Source organism: Botrytis byssoidea (assembly GCF_014898295.1).
Source record: "Botrytis byssoidea strain MUCL 94 chromosome Unknown BBYS_005, whole genome shotgun sequence".
Lineage (NCBI taxonomy): Eukaryota > Fungi > Ascomycota > Leotiomycetes > Helotiales > Sclerotiniaceae > Botrytis > Botrytis byssoidea.
The window spans coordinates 425,334-445,671 of record NW_024065846.1 but is presented as its reverse complement, the minus strand read 5'-3'; the positions used below and the strand labels follow the sequence as shown (position 1 = coordinate 445,671).

The 20,338-nt window shown below is 42.9% G+C and overlaps 5 protein-coding genes across 5 annotated transcripts; 4 read left to right on the top strand and 1 right to left on the bottom strand.

Moving 5' to 3' along the window:
- The first annotated feature begins 1,313 nt into the window (after positions 1-1,313).
- Positions 1,314-2,936, top strand: EAE97_002946 (uncharacterized protein). Its single transcript, XM_038873458.1, has 2 exons — positions 1,314-1,697; positions 1,750-2,936. Exons 1-2 carry the CDS (start codon positions 1,526-1,528, stop codon positions 2,490-2,492), a joined length of 915 nt encoding a protein of 304 aa, XP_038735321.1. The 5' UTR covers positions 1,314-1,525; the 3' UTR covers positions 2,493-2,936.
- Positions 2,937-5,984: 3,048 nt separating this feature from the next.
- On the top strand, positions 5,985-7,262 carry EAE97_002945 (uncharacterized protein; the record flags this gene model as incomplete). Its single annotated transcript, XM_038873457.1, has 2 exons — positions 5,985-6,050; positions 6,150-7,262. The coding sequence occupies 2 exons, from the start codon at positions 5,985-5,987 to the stop codon at positions 7,260-7,262; spliced, it is 1,179 nt and encodes a 392-aa protein (XP_038735320.1).
- Positions 7,263-8,940: 1,678 nt separating this feature from the next.
- EAE97_002944 (uncharacterized protein) lies at positions 8,941-10,809 on the top strand (the record flags this gene model as incomplete). The annotated part of the gene is made up of 3 exons (XM_038873456.1): positions 8,941-9,429; positions 9,484-9,594; positions 9,646-10,809. The coding sequence occupies 3 exons, from the start codon at positions 8,941-8,943 to the stop codon at positions 10,807-10,809; spliced, it is 1,764 nt and encodes a 587-aa protein (XP_038735319.1).
- Positions 10,810-11,307: 498 nt separating this feature from the next.
- EAE97_002943 (uncharacterized protein) lies at positions 11,308-12,987 on the bottom strand (the record flags this gene model as incomplete). Its single annotated transcript, XM_038873455.1, has 3 exons — positions 11,308-12,216; positions 12,268-12,846; positions 12,898-12,987. 3 exons carry the CDS (start codon positions 12,985-12,987, stop codon positions 11,308-11,310), a joined length of 1,578 nt encoding a protein of 525 aa, XP_038735318.1.
- A 1,019-nt stretch (positions 12,988-14,006) lies between these two features.
- EAE97_002942 (uncharacterized protein) lies at positions 14,007-19,988 on the top strand (the record flags this gene model as incomplete). The annotated part of the gene is made up of 3 exons (XM_038873454.1): positions 14,007-17,063; positions 17,112-19,293; positions 19,348-19,988. The coding sequence occupies 3 exons, from the start codon at positions 14,007-14,009 to the stop codon at positions 19,986-19,988; spliced, it is 5,880 nt and encodes a 1,959-aa protein (XP_038735317.1).
- Positions 19,989-20,338: the final 350 nt, after the last annotated feature.

The window sequence follows — 20,338 nt, the reverse complement described above, 5'->3', positions numbered from 1 at the left end:
CTGACGGACTCATGAGGTTATACTCATGCCTATATATCGTCTTTCATAGACAGTTTGTACAGAAGCGTGTTCAATTCAACCGACCAATCAATGGTCTCGGCGATATGTTACGAACATGGAAAAAGTAAAAGAGGGAATTTTATGAAAAGGGTTGTAATCGGAAGTCGTTTGGAAACGTGGATTAAGCGACCGACTTCCTTCCCCTCCATCATTTCCCCAGAGACGATACATATAATGAATCAAATTGGGTTCTAGAACGATCAACTCGATATAACTTATCAGTTGACAAGGTAGATTTTAAGGAACGATAGAAGCAATCGAGAACATGCTTGTGATAGCAAAGGGGGGAGGAAAGAAAAGGAGGCAAAACAGTAGTTGAAAGCAGGAGGAAAGAAACAAAAAACAAAAAAACAAAGAAACAAAAACAGCGAAATAAGAGAATGAGAGAGAGTAGAGACAGAATTTTTCTATTTGTCTATCGGAGACCCAAGTCATTTGCTCAGATAGCCCTTGACACATATGCTCTTCAGTGCCGTTGGCCTGCTGGGTGAATGGAATTGCTTCAATTCACCAACTCTGGCCCTCAGAACATAACAAAAATATGCTCTAAGCATCCAATCTAGAACCGAATAGTTCCATGCAAATCTCCAGGAACGCAGCTTCTCCTGGATTTCCCCGAGGTTGAGAGGCTTTGCACTCACTAGCCCGCCCCGCAATCAAACATTCGACGAAGCTAAATCAAAATACCGGTCGAAGTGGAGCAAGTTTTTTGCTGTGAATAAGCTTAATTATACCATAGCAAAATATCTCCGATATCAGTGGAATACACAACGTGAGCATTAATGCTTGAACGGTTGTCGTGATTTATGCACGACCTCGTGAAAAGCGATCCTATGGTCCAGAATCCATCACCCGCCTCTCGTTTTATGGTTGGTATTCCTATTAATGACCACACACGAAACCATGAGCTTAGCAAGAGAAACCATTTCAATACACGCGGAATGACATTCCTTCAACAAAAACAAACATGGCAGTGTTACTGCACCATCAGAAACCTAGCCTCCAGAAAAGAAAAACTTCAATTTTATCTCAAATTACATAATCTCGAATTTCATTGGATCGCATTGAATACGCGTATTCGGAAACCTTAAGCTGCAGAATGCAGCCCCACACCCCTTAAGGCTGCGCTAACTCAATTGACCAATCTGCATGAGTTTTTGAGAAATGCATTGAGCTTATCGACGTATACCGTTGTAAAAAACTTCCATATCTAAAAATACGCGTATTCTATACGGCGTAAACAGAAATCATTATCGATTTTTCTTCTAGCAATACTCGAGAATTCTCAAGATGTTGAGAATAAAACCTATTGATAACCTCGAGTTGGAGTTGGAAGTCCATCTCCAGCTCTTTCCTTTCACATCATACAATTCTGATCGTTCCTTTTGGCTATCCATTGAGAGCAGTCTAGAACATCCTTCATATCACTACATCTACTCGAATACCAACTTCCTACTTCCTCACGATGGCGAAACTCGAACCCTATCATGATGATTACTACCTCTGGAACTACGTTCCGTCTATGGCTGCAGCTGTCCTCTTTATTGTCTTTTTTATAATAACAACCGGTCTACATACCTGGCGTATGTTTAAGACCAAGTCCTGGTTCTGCACAGCATTTTGCGTTGGAGGTCTCTGTGAGTACTTCCCCATCTCTCTTGATATATAAACATATTCTAACCCTTACAGTCGAAATCATCGGTTACATCGGTCGAGAGATGGCTGTTAACAGTACCGGCACTCTCATGCCATATATCATCCAAAGTCTCTTCACCCTCATTGCTCCAGCCTTCTTGGCCGCATCGATCTACATGACACTCGGTCGCATTATGCGATATGTCCACGGAGAACATCACTCCCTCATTCGGATCAATTGGCTTACGAAGATTTTCGTCATCGCAGATCTCTTGTCATTCTTCGTACAATCAGGAGCCTCCGGGTTGATGTTCAGTGATAGTACTGCCAGTCTTGGTCAGAAGGTCGTGTTGGCCGGTCTATTTATCCAGATCATAGCTTTCGCATTTTTCTTGTTTACTGCTCTTGTATTCGAACGCCGAATGAGAAGAGAGCCCACACCGGAATCTTTCGTTGTTGAAGCAAACTGGATCCATCACTTGCATTGTCTTTACGTCATAAGCGTTCTCATTCTCGTTCGATCAATATTCAGAGTTGTCGAGTATGCCGCGGGCCAGAAGGGGTATCCTTTGATGCATGAATGGACTTTATACACATACGATACAGTACCAATGTGGATTGTCACCGTTCTCTTTTTCATCTGGTATCCATCTCAATTCCAGGCAAAGCCGGGAACTCGAACATCTCCAAGGGAGACGGTAGAACAGGCACAAAGTGTCCAATTGATGAATGATGCAGAGATAAAACGCAGTAGAAATCCGCAGACAAGAGTTTATGGTTCTCGAAGCATGGTTTGAAGATGTTATGATAAAAAGGCTGGCACCAAATGCTATAGAGCCAACGAGATAAAGATTTAGGATTGGGTCTGCTTTTACTGTTATCATTCGTATTTCGGTTGTCTGAGCAAGACATATGGTAAACAGGAGTCTGGAGTTATTCACTGTAGCCAACTTGATGAAATGGTTTTGCAATAAGGATTGCAACACAGGACCTGCGGAAGGTAACATAGCTGTAGCTAATTCAAAAGTGATGAGACGAAACTAAATTTCTCACACCCAGTGTCCACACTTTCCTGTTTTTAAATAGTAGGTACGTGTACATATCGAATGATTGTCTGTTTGAAGTACTTCCACCCTTCAAACACTATCAAAACGCGGTCAATGAATATTAGATAGTGAGATATATATCAGGATGCTGAGGAAGGGTGACAATTGTAGATTAGACTCCAGGTGGATAGAGTGAAATACAAAATTCATCATTTCAATCGTGGCCTTTCCCATTTTGTGATCATCCGATAATCCCAAGAAGACGCAGTGATGATATCTATTTTCGTTCTCATTTTGGACATCAAACACCACGTAGAAGCAAAGCAACATGCTTGCAATTGGACTCTAATGCTTTCCGTTATACTTCCATCTTATGTTTTTAGAATTGAAAAATCACCGATTTTCGCTTTCAACCGAGGCCCGGGTTTATTTTTGAAGATTGATCATCACGAATTCAAAAAATTCTTGCCCAGAAGAGTAGTGGATGAACAATCGAAGGCGATGCTCAATCTTTGGGCATATGAGGTCAAACATTCGCTTCCCAGCCTCGTTGATTTCGTATATCCCTTTATGTTATGACAAGTCATCATCGCGTAATGGCTCAAGGCTTTTTCGTACATCCTCAAGGATTTTCACATTACCCGCCAGGCACGACTCAACGGTAGGAAAATATGCTCCAATGCACGTGAAGAAACCTTTGCTATCGGCGACGGGGGTAATCAAGAGACCCATTTCAGCCCCACGCCAACGGGTTTCTGGAGCCTATTGGTGATTTTCAGCAATCAAACTTTGCAATAGTTGCTATCATCGAACCAAAGATGTACCTCGTTAGGCTTTCTTGTTGGTGGGTCGTTGATAGGAATTCCACTGTCAAGAACTTTGACACGCGCAATGCCTATGGTGCCACCAAAAAGAATGACCAGATGGATCAGGCGGAGTTGGATATCGAGTATTTTAAAGTCGCCTAAATACCAATCAATGTCTTCGCAATGGAGTCCACGACTATGAAAATAATGTATCTCTGTGTCTAAAGTTACACAAGATTGAGTTGACCCTCGAAGTGGTAGATGTCTCTCCCTATAATAACATTTTCCGGCGATATCTGAAAGTGCCACGAGCTTATCGCTGCTAATTGTTAATTTGGACTTGGTATAGAGCTTGAAGATTTCATTTCAAACAGCAAACCAGAAATTTCCAGAATGAAGATCTTTCAGCTTTGATGATGTGCCAAAACAGGCGTCTTCCACTTGATCAAAGGTTTCAAAATATGTGCGAGTATGACAGTTGAGTATGACCTGATGTTTACTGAGATGTAACGTTCGAGGGCTCAAAGGTCGCTCTTGTAATGTTCATGCTCTTTGAAGTAATGGTGATTCCAAGCAAGACCGCTCGTAAATATTCATTGCTGCCGAAATAAGCTTTGACTTAGGTATACCCATCAGACCCGCCCCACTCAAAGTCGAAATGGGTCATTAGCTCAGCCATCCGCAGTTCGAATAAGGTTCAAATTTCTATCGAAGAACAAGTCATCATTACCATCTCGAGCTCCAGTAGCGGCTATGTTGAGACTGGATCCACCACAAACAATAAGTACCTAGGCAGCCATACGAAACAAATCCTTCTTCCAATTGTCAACATCATCTTAAATAATGCATAAGGAATCCATCCACGAGTAATAAATCCCGATTTCCAATATTACTTTCAATGCATCGTGGAATGTCTCAGTGAGAGTGGATACTGATATCTCTTCCTGAAAATTAGAAATGTTATCTTTAACCAACTCACCAAAGTTCAGGCTGCTCCATACATGACTGTGTGTTGTGTAATGGGTACCAGGCGGTATATTGAAAGTTCGAAGACGCACTTGGCAGTTTGGTCTCTCTTTTGGAACTTTAACCTCAGGTAGTCGTGACGGCATGACGAAATCGAGTTGTATGGCACACTTTTGATGTCTATAGATACATTCCGTGACCCATATCTTTGACAGCATGAAACTGGCGATAGATTCAGTCAATTTTTGAATTGGATGCACTAGAAGTAACTCAGAATTGTTATATCAGCAGTAATGAAGATTTTCTCTTTTTGTAAAGGAGAAGAGACAGTAAAATGGTGGGCTGTGCATGTACCTGAATAGGGCATTAAGAATTTTGCATGTTCGAAAGAATACTTAGCCCTCTCAAGATGCATGCCGTCAGATGTAACGCTCAGCGGTGTACCATCATCTTGGAGTATAGCAAGAGCAAGTATACATAATCGAAAGGCCGTTCTCGCATACCTTTCGACTGCCCAGTATCTGCGGGTGTCGGTCATCTCGACACACATATCATGAAAATATCTACCCGTCCGGATTTCCTCTCTGATTTACCTTTCACGATGTGTGCATAAAAAGTGCTTTGAAAGCTCGCCCGTAGAGTTCTACTTTATGAAAGATGACATTTTGAACTCGGATCTTTCGTGCAAACACAGTTTTTGCGTAATTCCTAGGTAACTTAAGTTAGTTAATTATCAGATTGATTATTAGGCAATTCAAGGATGTTGAGATGAATGAGCCTCGAGAGTCATGCTAGGAGGCTGTCAACATACTAACTCGTGACTTGAGTCATGTTCAACGGTGGTTCCAAGATAGCATCTAGACTATACCTAACCTTACCCATCCTCTGTTCAGACTCCATCACTCTCATTTCTCCATTACCTGTGATTTGATACTACATCTCATAGAGTCGCTCTGTATCAAACTCACTAGCGAGAGTCTCCCATAAATCCTCTTTCATATTAGATCAAAAATCGTCGTAATAATCATAACTTACAACATTAACCTGTATTTCACAGAAAATTGACTTGGCGTTCTTGATTACCTTTAGCAAGTACGCTAAGAAGGTCTGATGCCTCAGGCAGAGAAAGGGTATTTCAACAACTCGATCCATTATGAATTTGGATGTTGTGTGTAACTTATTATATTGTCCAATGTTTAACAATCTATGTAGGGATTCAAGATATATTCGATATTGGATAATTAGTACTCTATCTTCTTCTTTTCTTGTCAATAAACACTTCCAAGGTACATTCGAATGTTTCAGAAATGCTCTTGATTCATTATTTTGATACGGAGCTCAATTGACGAATGCCTGTCTCTAATAAATATCAACACAGCCACGATCAAATACACACATATACACTCATCAGGAGCAGTTTCTCCAGTTTATCGTTCTTTTACTTGAATCCTTCACGAATTGAGATATAAAAATGAACCGCCGATCCCATAGAAAGTCGAGGAAGGGATGTTTGCAGTGTAAATCAAGACATATCAAGGTTAGTAGTACACAGAAAGTGGAGCAAAATTCTTACTTTTATTGCCCATCAAACCGTCGAGAATATGCGGCTAATATTCGTGAACGATTCTTCTTATAGTGTGATGAAACCCATCCAGAATGTGTTAATTGCAAAACAGCAAGTCACACATGCTCTTATAAGATTATTGCAAGCACCAATACCAGCAAAGTCACCACCCCAGAATCAACATTTACCAATTCACCAACTCCAACTTTCCAGAGTGACCCACAAATACCACGTGGGCCCTTGTTGCAACCGGAACCTCCATCATTACTCCAATCATCATCTCAGTCATATGTGAACTTCACACATCTAGAGTTGTTTCAACATTGTTATGAAGATCGAAGCTTTTTATGGGATGGGCAATTTCAAGATCACACTTCCAGGATAATGAAGCATGCTCACAGGGCCCCATTTCTCATGTACGAGCTTCTTGCTTGCTCAGCACAGCATTTGAGTATCATTCGTCCTGACAAATTTCAATTTTATCACAATGAATCTAAAATATTGCAAGAACAATCAATCAAAATGTTTAACGAATCAGTACAAGAGGTGAACGATGAAAACTTGATCCCAGCCTTTCTCTATTCTGGGACTTTGGGACTTCATTTCTTTGTGGACACCTTTTCTATGCCCGGTTCGGACTTGAACGAATTCATTGATAAACTAGTTCAAGCGATCATATTGATGCGTGGAGTTCGAGTTTGCTTCACTGGGTGGTGGGATGCTTTAAAGGAATCTGAGATTCATGAACTATTGCAATTTGGCCATGGGGATATGGAGCACACTGATGAATTTGTGGACCATCTTCTCGCACTTCAAGAAAGGTTGCCTGAGATTCCTGGTATGGGAGAAGTGGAGCTCGAGGTATTGTATGGTGCTATACATCAATTGAAATGGGTGCATGTATCCAGTCTCCTCGACGCCCATCAGAATGGAACTCCTCGTCCTAGAATGATTACCACATGGCCAATCACGCTGGCAGAGGAATATACGGATCTGCTCGCTCAAAGAACACCCGGGGCATTGATTGTACTAGCACATTTTAGTATTCTGCTATACGCTTGCCGAGAATACTGGGCAGTTGGCAATGCTGGGAAGTTTCTGTTGGCGGTGGTTGAAACTTATCTTGGTGAAGATTGGAAATCATGGTTGGAATGGCCTAGATCGAAGGTTCCCGAAAGTGTTTGAGCTTTGGAGATTCGAATCGGACGAAAACGTGAAGAGTTTAGAAAGATCCCATGAAATTTCAGCGCAAGAATGCTTTGGTGCGGATCGCACATAGCGGTAGCCTTCATCGACGCCATTGATTAATATGCGGGACCGAGAGAATATTTCGAGCGTGTTTTCCAGACCATTCAAATGCATTCACTGGAGATACCATATATCGAAATCAGTGCGGTCTCGATTTAAATACAATAGACAAGAGCCATATAATCAGGTAGAATCTCTCTTTCTTGTCAAAATAAAAACAATGTCAAAACATAATAGAAGTTGCCAAGACAAACAGCCCATCCATACAGAATTCGACTCCTCCATTAACTTCATTTATCACCCACCTAAGCCGACACATCTAGAGCCAGATATACATTCTAACCATCATATATCTTCATCAAAAATCATAAGCGCACTCGATCTGGCCGAGTTGGTAGCTTCAACGATTAAAAGTCGGTCCGGTGAAGCCAAGCTCCTAACGTGAGGGTTTGAACCCCTACAATTCTTACGAATTGACAATCCAGTAAATGGTTGAACAAACCGATGTCTGCTGCCTTGGAGAGTTTAGGATTTATATTCCTTTTGCAGTTTTTATTTTTTTTGTCAGGGATGAGGATGGATTCAAGCAATGACTTGTCTGTTTCTTATAATGAGGACGTCTACCGGGTGGTTGGTAGCTTTTTTTTTCTCCTGAGATGTGGTCGATAGATGCATGTGCTGCCAGCAAGAAAGCAACTTAAAAGCTAGATGTACACACCAAAAGATAGTAAACTAGAAAAGGACTAGTAGCCTTGGTTTCTTAGCAGAGGGGTTGCAACTCTTTGTTCGTAGCCGCATAAGTATAGTATGCTATGCGTCCCCGGATAAATCAAACCATACATCACTTGACCGTTTTGTCTTGGCCAGTACGTCAAAATTCTATAAACGACATTCAACTGCTGGTAAGAACAGCAGATCTCTGATACGTGAAAGGGATTTCGGCGCCCCAATATTCTCTATCATATGGCGTCCGGATAAAGTTATAAACAAGGATCGCTTATCCACCACGCACATGAAACGTGGTAAACATCTATAGTTAGCAAGCTGTGTCGCAAAACATCGTGTAGAAATCTCGATATTTTTTCAATTCACGAACATACCCCCATTCGAAAACAACAGATTGATATTCAATACTTCTATATCCCATTCTTCGAAATGACAACGAAACCTGTCAACAAGCAGCATGGTATGATAAGATGCGGACGGGCGGCCACTTCTGGGCACGCTCGGCGTGCATATAAGGTCGTCCAACTTATTCAGCTGGAGACCGGAATCCCTGCAGAATCCTTCGAAGCGTCGTGAATAGACCAATCATATCAGATGTCAGATCTTAAAATATCATTGTGCAGCGAAGGATTTAGTTTGGAGCCGCATTCTTTCGTCTTATCTACGGGTGGTAAGTAAGCATAACCTTATAATCCCGGAGCTGAGACATAGATTATTACCTTCTTGATTGATATCTTCTTTGATTCACATTGTTGAAATCTCATGTAAACTTATGTTGTTGAAAATTCTTTTTTGATATTAAAGTTCTCAGGTTTTCGAGTTCGAAGTATTATATTGTGAGAGAGAGAGAGAGAGATTTACCACCTATCGTGGTATCCGAGCCGACAAAATGTCACATGCTTACGATCCCATAAATACCTCTCCCCAAATCGAAATGACCAATGCCACACCCACCAGCACATTCCGACCCTCTCCACCCACCCAAACCTCCAGTAGCAATCTTTCCCACTCCAACAGTGCGGCCACCTTACTTCCACACGAGCAAAACTATTCACATTTCGAAAGTCATTTTCATAAACCCGAACAATCCTATACCACCGTGCCTTATAAACCCAAGACCGGAAAACAATTTTGGCATATCTTGTTGAAAAGTTTGGCAAGATGGTTGATCACGCTGGTTTTGTGTATTGCTTATTTATTGGCGTTGAGGGTTTGGAATAAGAAGGGTACGGTGACGGAAGCTTCTAAGAGGATTTTCAATGCCATTACCACGGGCATTAGTATTGCTCTGGGTATCAATATCGCTACTTCGTTGAAGGATATGGCGTTGAATGCGCGTTGGGCAATTCTACATGCTAGGAAGAGAAATCTTTATGAAGTAGGTGGAAATTCTGCATTTCCGATGTTTGAGTGATTACTGATGGAAGGTTAGCTTGATCTTACTTTACATGCGGACAGTTTGATGGATCTTGGAAAATTGGCGTTTGTTTCGAAGCGACCGATGGTTTTCGGTATGGCTATTTCGTGGTTGATATTCAATCTCGTAGGTTATTGTATTTCCAATTAAAAGAAGAAGTGAGCTAATGAATGATAGTTTGTACAAGCAGCTATTGCAGCTATTAGTCTAACATATGGTTTCGATACCAGCACAGAGAGTTATCTATTCACACCCGGCAATGTCATGGTTCCAGATATGACACATCTCTCCAACACCTCCAACCCTCACTTTGAAGATGAAGAAATCACAGCTCACGCTTATGGGGGTTTAGCTTGGAATTTCGGAATTGGCAGCTCGATTGAAGACCTTCCATCCCAAGGGGACATCTACCAAGGACTCATCAGCAACTATAGCATATGGCAAGACCAACCTAACAACAAAATGGTCTTCGTATTCACTGAATCTTCCTCTGCGTCCACCCAAAAAACCGGTTCGTTAAGCGTCTACACCAAGCGAATTCTCGAAATGCATTACTCCTGTTCATCTTACAAAGTCACGCACTTTAACGACACAAACGGTTTTTTCAACACCAGCAACCCGGACATCAATCCCGTGTATTTAAGTTCCTGGGCCCCAAACGCCACCACCTTCTTCGCCGAAGGCGACTATCTCTGTCCGGACAATACTCCCCGCTGTTCCGTCATTCAAGCCCTCGAAACCAGCGACACCGATACGGAATGGTACTACACCTGCAACATAACCTTGTCAAAAACCCTCAACGACGACAAAAACATCTCCTACATCAGCGACGCCATGTCGTGGGTTTCCGCCGCCGCCATCGCAAACACCGGATACATCTACGGCGCGAGTTCCCAACAAACGTCATCCTACCCACAGAAAACCATCTGGGGCACCCCCATGCACGGCAACGCCTCTCGCATCGGAACCCAGATCACCGCCTTCGGACTAACCTCGCTCTCGCTCGCCGCAGCCTTCAACCCCTCTATCTCGCACCCCGGACTCGAGCCGCACACGGGCTTCGCGCTCTCGATAAACCATTCGTTTTTTTTCCTGCTCATCGTGTTTCTCATCCCGCTCGTGCAGTTTGTCATGTGTTTTGTGGTGGCGGTGTGGAGTAACTCTGTGCAGGTGGGCGATGATGCGTATATCGAGATGAGTTTGCTGTTGAGACCGATTGCGGATGCGCTTTTTGGGGTGAGTGGCGGAGTGGATAATAGGGCGTTTAGGGAGGCGAAGAAAAGGGTTTTGGTGAGGTATGAGAGGGGGGTGGATGGGAGGTGGGGGTTTGCTATGAGTTGAGTTGATTCTGGGGTGGAGGGGAAGGGATTTTTCTTTTTCTTTTTGATTATTTTTATAGCGGGTTTGTGAAGCGGGCTTCAGGAGGATTTCCTTTGGTGATGTGGCATGATTGGAATTTTGGAGGGATGGGATGTCATGAAATGGTGTGAATTGGTTCAATTGTGATACCACATTTTAAGTCTGTGGAGACTGCTAATATTTGCTAATAGCTTTTATATGATATAGTATTAAATTCATAATTGATTCTGTCTATCTATCGCTAGATCCCCGCGGACTATGCAATACGCGCATGAGTGTCTATAAATGATATACAGTATCCATATAATAAACAGATTTCATTCGAAGAGTTTGCAATATGTCATTTGAATCACACGAATCTCATATGCGACATCTCATCTCCTACTACGCGCCCGGAGCCCCAACTCCCAGCATCCTACACCAGAGAGTGATCAAAAAACACTGAAATAAAAGTTCCTAAGAAGAAGCCACTGTCCAGCATCACTCAAAATAATGCAAGACACCATATTCATCCATCTCCAATGTTGCAGTCGCAGACCCAATAACGAATTGATTTTCTGGTGTCCAAATATCAAATCCAGTACGTCCGTAAGTGATTGGTTGAGTTCCATCCCAGATATCCTCCATTTCCAACCGAAACTCACTCTTTTCTTTCTTTTCGAAAAGTCTAACCTTTTCCATGAAGCAATAGCCTGCATAAAATGCCAGAGATGTGTTTCCAGCTTTTGGTCCTTTTTTTGACATGAAAGATTTGAGCTGTGCGGGCGTTACTTTTTGGTCGTCCAGTGATTTTGATAGTGCGCGGCATAATGCGGTTTGACTGACACCTGTTTCGTCCAAATACTCTCGGATTTTTTCTCGGAGTGAGTCGCAAGTATCGTATACTTCAATCGCACCATACTCCTCATCTTCATCATCTTCCAGCTCAATGTTTGCAATAACATCCATTAGATCCTCATTCTGAATATTTCTTTTCTTTTTTTTTGGTAAGCCCTCGACTTCTCCACCTTGGGCCCTTTTAGTTCCTGATGAACTAGTAGGCTTAGCTTTTCCATTTGAGCTAGCCTCATCTCTTCTTTCCTTTTCCAATTCCCGCAGCAAATCCCAACTTCTTCGACAAACTTTGTTCTGACTTCCCTCCTCTCTGGACATACAAAAGGCGGAAAGCATGAAATCGTCAAAATCTTTTTGCGAGACGCCGATCAAGTCCCAAAACTTGCAGCCAAATCCCATCAAGTCATCGAGGTAAGTTTGTAACTCGAATTGGACTAAAGAAGGAATATATTTATATTCCTCTTTCCCGGATCCCTTTTCGTCTGCCATTAAAATGCTTCGGAGCTTTTCGCGGCATCGCTTTGTTTCTTGATCCGTAACAACAGATTTGATTGTCTATATAATGTTAATAAATGAGGGGATGGTAGGTGTGAATAAGATACATACTGGCTTCGAGTTGGATTTAGAGGTGGACACAGTTGTTGAGGTGTTGTCGTGTTCGATCACAATATTCTCATTATCCTCATTCCGATTGCGCCGGCTACGTGTAGCTCTTCCATTGGAACTGTTACCTGCAGCCTGAGAATTCGATTTTGACACAATTTCTTCATCCAAATCAAGGTTGTCAATACTGCGATTAGCCCGAGTCTCGACATTCTTACTGATTGGAAGTTTGTTGGAGCTTCGCGATGAACTGCCTACTTTAATCACAGCAGGTTTTCTGTTTCCAGCAATCTCTTTCTGTGTCTTTCTCGATACAATGGAACCTCTTTGAAGATCGTTCTCCTGGTCTTCAAGTGCAAATTCAATAAAGTTCTTTAACTCTCGGCGCAGGACGGTATAATCCGGTGCTTCGGTTCGATCCACATACATAAAAAATGCATCACGACTTGTTTGAGAGACACCTAATGATGTCCATTCTTTACATAGCTCATGACTTAGACGACAACGCTCCAATTCCATGTCTATCAAATGATCATATTTCTTGATATCGATCGCAGTATCATCATCTTTGGTTTTCTCTCCCTGTTTATTGTTAGAATGATTGAGGATACAATTTGCATGTGTGTGACTTACTTCCATGATTGGCAACATAGAACTTCGATCTTCAGAAGGAGCTGATGCGTTGAGCGTTGCTCTAGGCAAAGGTTTTTTTGATCGGGGCATTGTCTGATCGATTTTGTGTGAGATAATTGATTGTTTGTTTACTTTCCCTTCTTCACGGGTTACGCGACGTGAATATGAATATGTGAAAGTGCGCAGACACTTCGACTTACACCTTATCTGTTTGGCTGGCAGCTTTCAAAGTCATTCAAAATTGGATGGACAACAAATACCCTTCAATCTAAATCAAACCTTGAAAATGTTCAACATCTGATAGAAAGTAAAGACCCTGAGTGATTTAAGTACCCGTCCACCTTGGTAGGTAGGTACCTAGTAATCATTGGGAGGTTAGTACTAGCGCCACACTTTGCTACTCTCCCCATTTTCCTCGCGAGAGTGAATTAGTTCCCTTGAATACCTACCTCGCCCTCATAAGAGAAGAGTTATGCATGTATTCATAGGTTCTTGAGGACTTTTCTAAGGTAAAAACTAGGTCTTTAAAGGAATCGGATCAATGTAATGCCTGGTAGTCAAGTCAATAGGGCTGAGAAACACACGAAAATAGCATTCCATGAGGTGTAGGTTTATCAGCCCGTGATTATTATCACATGACCTAACGAAAGACAGTTTACCAATCTTACCGACTTAATACTCTGGGCGCAGCTAAGAACTTTACACGGTTTGTTTCAAACTTTTTATCGCGCTATAAGTCAAATGCAAATGATATGAGATAGATCGATACGGTGCTTAAAGACTTCTCGCAAATATTCTCGAGATTGTAAATGATCGAGAACAACACGTGTGAAGGTGCTGCATGGCATTAGTAAGCAGACGGACTCGCCAAAAGCGGTGAATACTTAAAGTGGTTTTTGACGCGCGCTGGGAGTTTGTCGCGTTTTCTGCCTAATTAACTTTCACTGGCTAGGTTCACCAAGTCATATTCTCCAACCACGCGAGTAACTGCAGGACAAATTACAAATTACCAAAAACCTTTCCGGTATTCAGGTGTCTTTTAAACAAATAGAAGATGGGTTTCGGTACAGCTGCTATTCCATCTTCACGATAGCTGCGATCTTGCAGCCATGGTACCGCCATCTTCAACGGCTGCAAAATCAATCAACACTGAGCCAAGACCTTCCACTCCTACTGAGCCTGAATCCAGTGAGCCTCGACCCTCTTGGTTTCGATTTTTCTTGAATTCAAAAGATAAATCACCTCGAAAGCCTAAAATCAATACGCCAGACTCATCTGCGGATCTCATAAGTACACCATCGACGACCAGGAAGAAAGTAGGCTGGTCCGAAAAGTACGACTACAAAGATCCTCCTAGAATCATCACCGATCGAAAGACACTATCTGCGCAGGCTCTATCGCCTTTGACACCATCAGCGGAGCGAAAAGCGACAAAATCAATCCTGAAGACACACCATGTTCCTGAACCTACACAAAATATTGTGCCTTCCGAAGGTGACGACACGACACTAGCCTCAAAACTTCTGATACTGGATGCTAGAATGTTGGAATCAATAACGAAACAATTGGCTGGGAAAGACAGGGGATCGAAGCTAGATGCATACACGACCTTATCGGGTGCCTTAAAGGCTTGCGACAATGTTCCAGACCGAAAGGCTTTATCGGACAAGATGGATTTGATACTTCAATTCATGAAGCGGGATCTGAATGCAAGGCTTGAAACTGGAGCCCTTGATACTCAACTTGCGAAAGAGGCTTTAGTACTCATGTCTAGCTTTCTCTACAAGAAGTCAATCGCAGATATGTTGACCCCCGATTTCAATGGCTATATTGTGGACTACGCGTTGAAGAGTTTTGAGAGTCCTGGAATGTCAAAGGAGATTGTCAGGCATCTGATGTTTATAATTGCACAGCAAAAGTTCTCGGCAAGGATCATGACAGCTGATAGGGTTACAAAGCTGATATCTACGATTCACAACATCGAGGATTATGTGCGAGGCAAAAGCATCGTAGAACAGCGCATCAACATCTACCGAACTTTTCTTAGACAATCCAGAGCTCATATGATTTCCAATTCAGACTGGCTTGGGGATCTTTTCAGCGACATGCTTAACAGCTATTCAAATATACAGACTGCTGCTATTGCGTTTGCAGAAGAGGCTGGCCTTGAACTCGGGACGGAGAGCAAAATATCTTCGAAAGTCACAGAGATCTTCAAGGGATCGGATGGAAAGGATGTCAAGTATGTCGAATTCTTTGCCGATAGACTGCGAAGTATGGCAAAGAAATCTTCAAGCTCCACACCACGTATCTGGGCGGCCGTCATATTATTTCTCCGTGCCCGACCCAAACAGCTAGAGCACTGGGCCTTTATCAAGACATGGCTGGACGTAATCAAGGTCTGCTTCAATTCCAGTGACCAAAACACAAAATTAGCGGCAAATCTGGCATGGAACCGCATGATATTTGTAATAACTCTGGAGGAAAAGGTTTCCTTCAGTATGGTTAACACACTAAGCCAACCCTTACTTTTACAACTTCCAAGAAAAGATGTTCGTAAAATCTCAAACTCCGACAACCTTCATCGCAAGTCAACTCTGAGCAGTATTTGCAATTTATTCTATTACTCGGTGAAGCCAAATACAACGCAAGCCCAGCTTGATATATTCTGGGATACATACATAATTCAGATCGTTCGGGATAAACTGATTCCCACTGACTTCGTGGAGAATCCCGCATTGGCTAAGCAAGATTTGGGTGACGCGTGCAACATCCTCTGTGGTTTGTTCAACGCACATACCCAACGACCGTGGATACCAACCAGAGCTCTGAATGATAATGCTGTCACACCTCGAGAGCTTCCAGGACTTGATCCGCGATGGCTACGTAAAAGTGCATCTCGAGTCTTCTCTGTTCTGAGTCCACTTATGGAGCTGCTCTTTTGGGAGCTTGCTCTCCCTAAAAGTAGAATTTCACTTCTTTGGGAGACTTACATTTTCTCAATCTCATCCGCAGCAGCAAAAGAGGTCAAGATCTCGAATGATACCATGTCATGCCTTGCTTTTCTTTTCAGCACATTGTACAAAATTTGGCAAAAGGGACCAGATGGCTTGAATACATTGGCATCTCATCGCAAGGACGAAGCAAACTTTTTGGCTAGCTTCCAAATTATTGTAACTGCTGCTATAAACGGCTTGGGGGTATTACCATTTACCGAAAGGCTCCTATCCATGGGGCAACAAGATGACTTCATTGTCGTTGCGACCCCTTCACATCGACCCGGAAAAACAAAAGGCGATATTAGATCACCACTCCATCATCTATTCCTTCTGATTTCTAGCCCTTCTCTCGGTTTTAAGCATGATGTAAAATTCTCAGAAATGGCTGAAGCCATGCTTATGCCTTTTTTTGACACCCGACGTTCGAGTAAAGGTAAAATGGATTTGGTCAAGGACCTTCTAGAAATTCTTCCTACGGATAATAGTGAGTCGTGCGGAGCTCTTTGGTCAATCCTCGCAAAACTTGCTACAGCAGCAATAAATTTTCGAGATGACGGTGTTGTGACCAGCACTATTCATGATTCCCGTCCGCTTGGCGCTGAATATCGCAGTGTTGCAAGGATTCTCGACGTCGGAATTGACCTATCACCAAAGGAGCCTTTAAAAGGATGGGCAGATCTTTTTCAAGCTTTGGTAACATCTGCGACCACTGACTCGGGGCACGGAGGCAGAGCCATCGTTGTTATTGAGCCAATAGCCAAGACTTTGGCCTCAAATTGGCAATCGGACGACGAATATTGTGGTAATAAAGTAGCATACTGTCAAATCCTAGTCAAAGAAGCATCATATCCGAAAGACCGACAAGCCTTGGACGCAGCTCGGAGGCGTCTTTGGGGAAGTGCAACTGCTGGTCCAAAAATTCACATCTTCGACCCGTATTCCCAACTATACCAATATATTTCTCGGTGCTTAAGATGCTCATACACGGAGCTTTCTTCCAACGATCATATCACTATATGTGGTCTCTTTAGTGAGGTTGAAGCGCTTTTAGTACGATGTCCAAAAGTTTTGTTTGGCGAGACTTTGACTCAACTTCAAAATGGTATTAATTGCTGGATAAGCGACGAAGAGGCAAAACTGCATGGTGGAAGTGATTTATCCCGATCCGTAAGTTGGTGTCTCCCTATCAATCAAATAGCAATGCTAATTATGTAGATTAATTCCCTCTGGAATAAGATTTGCTCATTGTTGAGTTCTACTGATCTATCAAAATTATTGAACAATCTTGAACCATTGTTGTGCGCTGCCCTAGGAAGTAAGCGTATTTATATTGCAAACTCAGCCATAGAAATGTGGAAAGATACATTTGGTTCTTTTAAGGGTGACTTGCAGTATCCTCCCATGGTCAAAGAAGTTTTGTCTAGACTCTTCCCGATGACGGACCTCTCCCTTGCATCATTATCCGAGAGCTCCGGTAATCAAATATCAAACAATCACAGGCAACCTCTCGATATTCTTGATACACAGACAGACACCAACATCTCTAATGAAGCCAATCTACCACAATTTTCGAACAGAGCTCCGTCGTCCAGTGTGATTCCAGTACACCAGCAAAAATCGGTAGATCCATCTCCACGAGTCATCATTGAAGGCAGTAAAGCCGCATCTCGAAAGAGGTCTCGTGAGACAACACCGGAACCTGGGAAGATGAAGTCAAGGAAGAAGGATTTCGTTGCTAAGTTACGACATGACGACTCCCAGATTCAATTCGAAGCGATTGCTGGCTCCTCACCCTTTTCTGAAACAACGTACGACTCACAACTTCTGACCGAAAGGCAGAAAGAGGTCAGAGAAAGACAAGCTGAAGAAGCAGCCATGTTCTCAGACATCAGGTCTAGCCCTTACCCGAGCTCAAAGCTAACTCCCAAGCGTGCCGATAATGATCTTGAATTACCTCCACGCCACTCAGCTTCAAAATTACTCTTAGAAACACCAGCCAATAGTGGAAGGCAAAGCACACCCGATACCAAAATCGTCGAAAACCAGGATACGTTCTTAACATCATCGCCCACTCCAGCACGTCGTGTACTTTTGTCAAAAGACGTCTCTCGCTCTCCTTCTCCCTCGCCAGCTGTAACTGTCGGTTCACAAAAGCGTCAGATACAATTGCCTACAGATAGTGATATAGCAATCACATCCTCGCCACCCGAAGCTAATGCAAGGAATAATGTGCCGCGAGAGGCTGTAAACAAAGACCAGAATGACTTTGGGCAGTCAACTCTGCCATCATATCTATCAATGTATCCGAGTGCTTCGATGCTCCCCACTTCTTCCGACGAATTCAATGTCACCTCGTTTCCTAATAACTTTGCGGATGAGATTAACAACAATGTAACCACCAATCGCTCATTAGATGATCCTACACAAGTCGACCCATATGATTTTGATTTGGGTCAAACCATGTCTACATACAGAAGTTCACCAAGAGATTCAGATCTGTACGAAGACATGGACGCAACCGTTGAGCTTACTAGTAGCGAGGAGCAGGCTAGGGATCAAGAACTTCGGCAAATATTTGCTGACCATAAACCTAGCAAAGCTTCGAGTGTTGATGTTGCTAAGGCCTCTATGGATCCAGTTAAAAATGACAGGGCAGTCCTACCATTAACTCCAAGACGAAGCCGACGTGGTGTAGCAGCGATGCTGCCAGCGCCGAACAGCTCAAAAAGTTATGATGCTCGGCCAAGTGTAATACATTCGGACAGACCCACAAGCGACGAGGAGATTTTCGAAGATGCTACATCGTCTCCACGAGGACTGCCACCCAGGATACAAGAGTTGTCGATGACAAACCCTATGCTTAACAACAGTTCTTCTCCTCTGAGCGATATTGACGAATCTAGCTTTATCAAACTCGCAAAATCTGTGGATCGGGCGTTAGCTAAGAATAAAGGTGAAGTTCTTCGTCAAACCCACGCATCTGCAAAATTGGCTACCGTCTCTGTTCATGCCGAGCCCATTCGCAAAATTCCAAGCCCACAACGTCGGTCTCCAATACGCCCCGTGTCGCAATCATCGGCGATTCAATCTGTCATTCCTGAAACTCCGGCACCACAGCTATTGAAAAGGAATGGAAAAGAGAACGCGTTACATGGACTCTTGGCTGATGACTCTGACACTGGCTCTGTTGTTAGTGCAGAGCAACAGCAGGTGCGACCAACCAATACCGGCAAGACCCCAAAGACATACAGTAAAAACAATACGCCAAACAAAGTTAAGGTTAAGGGCGAAACTGGAGGCGATTGTGATAGTGATAAATCTGCGAAGAAGCGAAAATTCGACGAGGCCCTTGAAGTTGGCAGTCCGGTGCTTAACAGTCAAGAGGCATCTCAAAATGGTATGTGTAATATTCTCTTTGAGTGAAATGAAAGAATACTAATTGATTGTACAGCTTTATCAGTGCCACCAATAAAGAAGAGAAAGGGTCGTCCCGCGAAGACACCAGAGCCTATTGCAACACAAAGTATTTCTGAAGCCCAATCTGTTCAATCTCAACGATCTGAACGAGCCACTCGAAGAAATACACGGTCGTCACGAGCTAAGAGTGTTGTTGAGAACAATTCAAGTATGAGTGCATCGAGAGAATTCAGTTCCGTCCCAGATATTACTGAGACCGGTTCGTCGGCTATCGCCAACAACCGCCCTACTAAGCCAGTTTCTACCACTGGAGCTGTTGACGATATCACTCGCGGTGGTTCAGAACAAGTTGAACAAGCAAGTCCAGCATCTGATCAAGTCGATGAACCGGAGCCAGATTTTGTGGAGGAAACTCTACTACAATCGCAAATAGCTGAGGAGATGGAGTTCGGGTCACAGAAAGCCAACGATGATCAACAGGAGGAAATAGTAGAGCCTGCTACAGCCGCTCCCACATATCAAACTATAAAGGAGAGGCTGCTGGGCTTGGTCAGGGATCTTGGGGATGCTGCTCTTAATCGAGAGGAAGGAAATGAAGTAGAGGATATATTTATGGATGCAAAAGCCCAATTGTATGGAGCAATCAGGCGAGGGAGACAAATGGCTGATGACTAAGGAAGTTCACATTGCCATGGCGTTTTGCATTTGCTTATGGTTGGCTAAGAAATGACACATGAAGACATACATGACATGATTACATGGAGGAGTTTTGGTGGATAATTTGTAGGTTAGATACCAGAAATAATACCAGTTATGTTGCACATGTGAATAATTTTCATTACATCATTCCCCTTTTGTCTCATTTGTCCACGAAATAGATCTTAAATAAGAACCTCATTTGCCCATCGTAGCTAGTAGTCTTCAGATGTGCAGTCAGAATAAAAGGGTTAGATAAGTGGTAAGGAAATGTGCATTTATAGTCTCACTTTGATATAAATTCGCCTTTTGTCTTTGCCCTTTAGGTA

Bases quoted from the DNA above. Each gene is read 5' to 3' on its own strand.
- EAE97_002946 (XM_038873458.1), top strand. From the start codon at position 1,526: ATGGCGAAACTCGAACCCTATCATGATGATTACTACCTCTGGAACTAC. The intron at 1,698-1,749 runs GTGAGTACTTCC...TAACCCTTACAG, and splicing joins ATTTTGCGTTGGAGGTCTCT to TCGAAATCATCGGTTACATC.